The following is a 6299-nucleotide window of genomic DNA, read 5'->3' as shown; positions in this document are numbered from 1 at the left end:
CCCGGTTGTTTTAAATGTGCTTTATAAATAACAATTTGAGTTGAGTTGAGTTGCGTTGAGAGGAAGCAGTGACCAGGGCGAGCTCCCGAGAGGCGTCCTCTTTCCTCTCCTACGGTGAAGCGTTCCAAGGTCACCCGGCTCTGCAGGAGGAGGCGAGCGCTATGGCGGTTATGGTGTAGATCAAGCGCACCCCTCACCCCTTCCTCCGCTCAGAAACGGGCCTCGCTCACGAACGAGCCCAACTGTTGCGAGGGAAGCAAATGAACGTAACACTCTGAATGAAAAGATTCCCCCGGAGAAGGAGCTCTCTGTCACAGGGGTGGAATTAAATCGCTATGATATCTCCAGGTTCGCCTGACTAGTTTCCAAGGCAACAACAAGAGCGATGAAAATGAGGGAATGCACCGCCCCCCGCCCCGCGCCACCCGCGCCACCCCCCCCACACACCCATCGTGGCTTTGTTGCAGCTGCGGTTGTTTTCCCAGCAGGCCGAGGGGGCGGGAGACTCTGGGGTGGTCTCACCAGTCGAGTCGTGCTGATGTCACCCGCCATGACACGACTCGGCCCGATGTTTATCTGCCACTTAAGTTCCGCTCTGTTTCATGCCCTCTTTTTCAGGGCATTTTACACCGTTATCAAGAGAAATTAATTGTCTTTTTAATCTCAGTCTTGCTTCCACCCTTACTGGGTGACTGGGTTCAATCTTGGATCCTCTGACTTACAAACACGTGACCATAAACATCACTTTAGCTAGCTACCACGCCAAGAAACTAGCAATCCGATGACTCCGGATAACCCATTATTTATTCTGCGGATACTCTGGAGATGCTGGATATGCAGTCTGCCAGGCCGCTGTGTGCTTCTCTGGGCACAAGGAGGCGGAGACTATTCTGGGGCTCCGCCCACCTGAGCGCTGCTCTCTGGGAAGGGCCGGTCTGAGGTTCAGCCTCCAAGGGTGAGAAGGGAGATGTGAAAACAGGCTTTCTCCAACAGCGCCCCTTTCACCGAGAACACCCTGCTAACGTCTGGAAGACCGGAGGAGAGTCTCTCCCGGAGTTCACGTCACCTGAGACAAGCTGGTCTCTCCTGGAGTTCACGTCACCTGAGACAAGCTGGTCTCTCCTGGAGTTCACGTCACCTGAGACAAGCTGGTCTCTCCTGGAGTTCACGTCACCTGAGACAAGCTGGTCTCTCCCGGAGTTCACATCACCTGAGACAAGCTGGTCTCTCCTGGAGTTCACGTCACCTGAGACAAGCTGGTCTCTCCTGGAGTTCACGTCACCTGAGACAAGCTGGTCTCAGGAGCTGTGAGGGGGCGGAGCTGTGAGGGGGCGGAGCTGTGAGGGGGCGGAGCTGTGAGGGGGCGGAGCTGTGAGGAAGGGCCTCCTGACAGGACCAGGTGGGCCGGGGAGCAACGTTATTATAGTTAACGAAAACTAACTAAAAAACGAAAACTAAGTGTGAAAAAACATTTTAGTTAACTGAAATAAAAATAAAAACTAAGCTTTAGAAAAAAACAATAACTAACTAAAACTCTATTGTGTGTTTACAAAACTAACTAAGATAAACTACAATTATTGAGAAAATGTCCTTAGTTTCAGTCTTTTTCATTTCATATAAAGCCTAGTATTTTGGGTGGATATGAAATCTATCCTCCATGTTCTTTAGCTGTGCCCTGCGCAGAAGTGACCTGACGTGCGCCAGATGGTTTGTTTCACACAGAGTGAAACAACGTGAGCTCACAAGATCAGGATGGTCTCATGAGGCTAGCGCAGAAAAAACAAACTAAAACTAATACTGAAACGTATAAAAACTAAACTAAAACTAAGCATGTTCAAAAAATAAAAACTGAACTAAACTTGCAAACCTGCTTCAAAAACAAATCAAAACTAAACTGAAAACAAAAAGTTAAAACGATATAAAAATAAAAACAAATGAAAAAAAAAGCAAAACTATTCTAGCCTTGCAGGGGAGTGGGGGAAGTAGAGATCTCATCTGTGGATCAGACCAGCATCCTTCGTTCCTTAGAGAACCAGGGGAGGAGGGGGGGGGGGAGGAGGGGGGGGGGAGATGGAGGGGTGAACCAGGGACTGTGCTGGGGGGGAGACGGAGGGGGGGGGGGGGGGGAGACGGAGGGGTGAACCAGGGACTGTGCTGGGGGGGGACGGAGGGGTGAGCCAGGGACTGTGCTGGGGGGGAGACGGAGGGGGGGGGGGCGCTCAGCAGTTAGTGACTTCCTGTTTTCAGCCAAGTGACAGCGGCTGGTGATTAAATGTTGATTTCCAAGTGGGGCACGGTCTTTTCAGATAATTTACATTACATTAGTTTCTTCTACGCTTTTATCCAAAGTGACTTACAATACAGGAAGTTCATTCAACGTAGGCAGCCAAGAGAACAGTGACTCACCAGAATTCAAGTGCATCTCTTTCTAAATAAGCATCTACAGTAAGAGCCGAACCTAGTGGTTAGGTAAACGTGCAAGAACAGCTAAGGACAAATTCAATCAGTGCTAGGAGGAAGAGGCAGGGTAGAGGGAGGTTCACTCCCCAACAGGTCATACAATGGATGTGGGTGGGCACCTTGAAAAATCATTCAAAAACATGTTAAACTCTCGATTTCAAAGACAACCCTCCTTCTCTCTCTCCTCCCTCCATCTCTCTCTCCTCCCTCCATCTCTCTCTGCTCCATCCATCCCTCCTTCTCTCTCTCCTCCCTCCATCCCTCCTTCTCTCTCTCCTCCATCCATCCCTCCTTCTCTCTCTCCTCCCTCCATCCCTCCTTCTCTCTCTTGCCCCTGAAGGCCGAGCGCATGTCCGTTCATCCAGATGAGCCTATAGAGTTCCACTGAGAGGGAATCCGACACCAATACTGGGTCTCCATTTCTCTGGACTTTGTAATTGTCCAACAGCCCAAGGTACTGTACTAACCATCCTGAATTATTCAAGATACTGAGGTATTGTAGAACCCAAGATGCATACATTGGTGGTCAGGTTACTGGTAACCGAAGCCAAAAGATCAACTTTACTTTCCTAACCAGTTGGAACGGTTTCAGAAACTCCAATTAGATTGGTGACAAAAAGGTTACGATATGGAAAATGTTGTATACGATAATATGGAATTGCGTATTCAATCTAATGCGTATTCATATTTAAGTTTCCATATTCCGCCTGCTATCCGGAGAGTTCGTGAGGAAAACAGAATCTCCATTTGTCCAAAGATAGACACCCATGTGCAGTGGCCCATGAACACAGTAGTCACGACTCCGCTGCATTTAAAACACTCACAGCTCTGGTCAGCACTGGTCAGTACTGCTACTAACATCCACACATGACAAGAAACCAGTCAGATCAAAGGGGATATCTACAGTACTGAGGGGATATCTACTGTACTGAGGGGATATATACTGTACTAAGTATGTGCAACACCCATGGGGTTCTAATCCCAGTCCACTAGCCTGGGTCCTGGTACTGGTCCTGGTCTGTCTGGCCCAGTGTGCTCAGCCTTCCTAACCCAGGCTGGCAGTTTAGCCTCGGGCCAGAATAATCTGGGAACAAGCACCATGCATGAAACACAGAGTCTGTCCTTCATGAAACCAGGCGTAAACACAGAGTCTCTCCTTCATGAAACCAGGCGTAAACACAGAGTCTCTCCTTCATGAAACCAGGCGTAAACACAGAGTCTCTCCTTCATGAAACCAGGCGTAAACACAGAGTCTCTCCTTCATGAAATCAGGCGTAAACACAGAGTCTCTCCTTCATGAAATCAGGCGTAAACACAGAGTCTCTCCTTCATGAAACCAGGCGTAACACAGAGTTTCTCCTTCGTGAACCCAGGCGTAAACACAGAGTTTCTCCTTCATGAACCCAGGCGTAAACACAGAGTTTCTCCTTCATGAACCCAGGCGTAAACACAGAGTTTCCTCCTCTGACACCAACAAGACGCCCAGGACAGATGGGAAGAGATCAGTAGTCAAGAGAAAGAGCCGTTGCATTAAAAGAGCATTCAAAGAGCCAGTCCACGTAGGCATCATTTTACTTACACTGCAACACACACACACACACACACACACACACACACACACACACACACACACACACACACACACCACACACACACACACACACACACACACACACACACACACACACACACACACTCATTTGCACTCACAGGCAGGCACGCGCCACACCAGCACAGATCAATTTAAGGCGCTATTGTCTCATTTCCTGGGAAAGCGCCACACTGTGTCAACGCAGTGGACAGACAAGCCGGAGGCCGGAGCGTCAGTGACTCAGGTCCGTTTGTGCGAGGGCGTCTCTGCAGGGCTGAGGGAGGGGAAGTGGGCGCTGGTGAAGCTCACTTGGGTTTTTGTGAAGCCCGGTTGAAGAATCAAACAGACCCGTGCGTTTCGGCGCGCCCAGGGCGGGATTAGAACCCGGGTCGCCCGCTTTGGGAGGCGGAGAGACAGTTGCGCCAACGGGGATGTCCCTCTTGGAGAGACCGTCGGCGCAGGTATCACCAGCTACGCCACGTTTCACCCGGCCACACATGTGCTGTACAGTGCGTATTTGCATACAGTGTCATTATTATTGCTACTACAGAGTGATACTCATGAGGTCACAGCCATTATGCCCAAGATACAGATCTCTGATGCACCAGGTGTGTGTGGATGGCGTCACTCTACAGGTGTGTGTTCAGTCTACTGTACACGTTTCTATGTGTGGCCGTCTACACCTGTTATACTGTCTAATTAAGACCCTGATCTAAATACTAAGTTCTGCTTTAAGTATGTTCCTGTCACACGGGCGCCGCGCCTACGTTCTCACGCCACGATCCTACCGTAAAGGTTGGGTGACGGCGCTGGAGATGCCACCCGTGACTCCGCCCTCCTCCAGATGTGCTCGCTCCTCCTGGTCTGTCCCTCCTCCTCCTCCTCCTCCTCCTCCTGCGGAGCGGAGGTGGCGCAGCTCGTCGGGGAAGGCGTTGTACCAGGTCTGCTGGGCGCCGTCGGGGGTCAGCACGGGGCTCTTGGCCTCCTCCGTGCCCTGGACCTGGCTCTGGACCGTCTTCACCATGTTCACCGCATTCACCGGCAGCTGTAGGAGCTTCTGCATGGGCGTCATCCTGCGCCGGCGGCCAGGAGCTCCGGAGAAGCTCGGGAGAAGGTCTGGAGAAGATCGGGAGAAGGTCTGGAGAAGGTCTGGAGAAGGTCTGGAAAAGGTCTGGAGAAGGTCTGGAAAAGGTCTCGAGAAGGTCTGGAAAAGGTCTGGAAAAGGTCTGGAGAAGGTCTGGAGAAGGTCTGGAAAAGGTCTGGAAAAGGTCTGGAAAAGGTCTGGAGAAGATCGTGAGAAGCGGCGACTCAAAACACCGGCAACCTGTTGAATCCTCTGCGCAGAAAAACCAACCAACTGGCCAAACTTCTTTAAGAAACGCTGCTGAGCGCTCGGAGCGTTTCCGTAAGTCGACGCGTGACGCTCGGTTGAGCCGGAGAGCGGACGGAGATCGCCGTGGCGAGCGCACACGCACGTCCGAGTGAAGCCACAGAGCGTTCTTCAGGAACCCATGAAGCCAGATCACAGCTGCAGGGTTTCCGCCGGGTCGGAACGAGGGATGCGTCCAATAAGAACCTCTCTCCTTTAAACGGAAGAACGACGGCGTGTCCAATAAGAACCTCTCTGAGAACGGCGGCGCGTCCTACGACGATGAAGACGATGAAGAGCCCGTCGGCGTCCTCCTCTTATCCGCCGATCGTCCGGCTGCTCTGGGGCAGCGGCGTGGAACGCGGCGAGGTCGGGCGTGCCGCCGGGGGTCGGGTACGTCCAGAGGGTGGCGGCGGCGGTCCGCTGATGACCGAGGCGGCGTGGAGAGTTCACCGCTCTCGTTATCCTCCTCTCTAGATCCTGCTGCCTTCTCTCCTTCCTCTCCTCCTCTCTCTGGTCTCAGCGCTCTGCTGTGATGGCACAGCCTTCTCTCTCTCTCTCTCTCTCTCTCTCTCTCTCTCCCTCCCTCCCTCCCTCCCGCCACGTTAGCACCCCTCCCTTCGCCACTCCCCCCTCCCCTCCCCCCCTAGCCCTTTATCTCGGGTGCTCCTGTTCCTCGACTGCTACACTCTGTTGCGTCTCTCACTCACTCCTCTCTGATCTCTCTCTCTCGGCTCTCTCTGCTCTCTCCCTGCTCTCTCTCTCTCTCTGATCTCTCTCTCTCCCTCTCTGCTCCCTCTCTCTCTCTCTCCTACTCTCTCTCTCTCTCTCTCTCTCTCTCTCTCTCTCTGCTCCCTCTCTCTCTCTCCTACTCTCTCT

General features: G+C 52.2%; 1 protein-coding gene across 1 annotated transcript in view; it reads right to left on the bottom strand.

Moving 5' to 3' along the window:
• The window catches only part of ap3b2 (adaptor related protein complex 3 subunit beta 2), a gene marked incomplete at both ends in the record, with an annotated part of 30116 nt that extends 24993 nt beyond the window's left edge, over positions 1–5123 (bottom strand). Inside the window, 2 exons of the mRNA XM_084451435.1 lie at positions 819–864; positions 4840–5123. Of these exons, the coding sequence (XP_084307561.1) occupies positions 819–864; positions 4840–5123 (330 nt within the window). The remainder of the gene's footprint in view (positions 1–818; positions 865–4839) is intronic.
• Between the last annotated feature and the right edge of the window lie 1176 nt (positions 5124–6299).

This window comes from Borostomias antarcticus (assembly GCF_949987555.1).
Source record: "Borostomias antarcticus genome assembly, chromosome: 16".
In the NCBI taxonomy this organism is placed as follows: Eukaryota; Metazoa; Chordata; class Actinopteri; order Stomiiformes; family Stomiidae; genus Borostomias; species Borostomias antarcticus.
The sequence above is the reverse complement of the archived record's forward strand: the minus strand, read 5'-3'. Positions and strand labels throughout refer to the sequence as shown.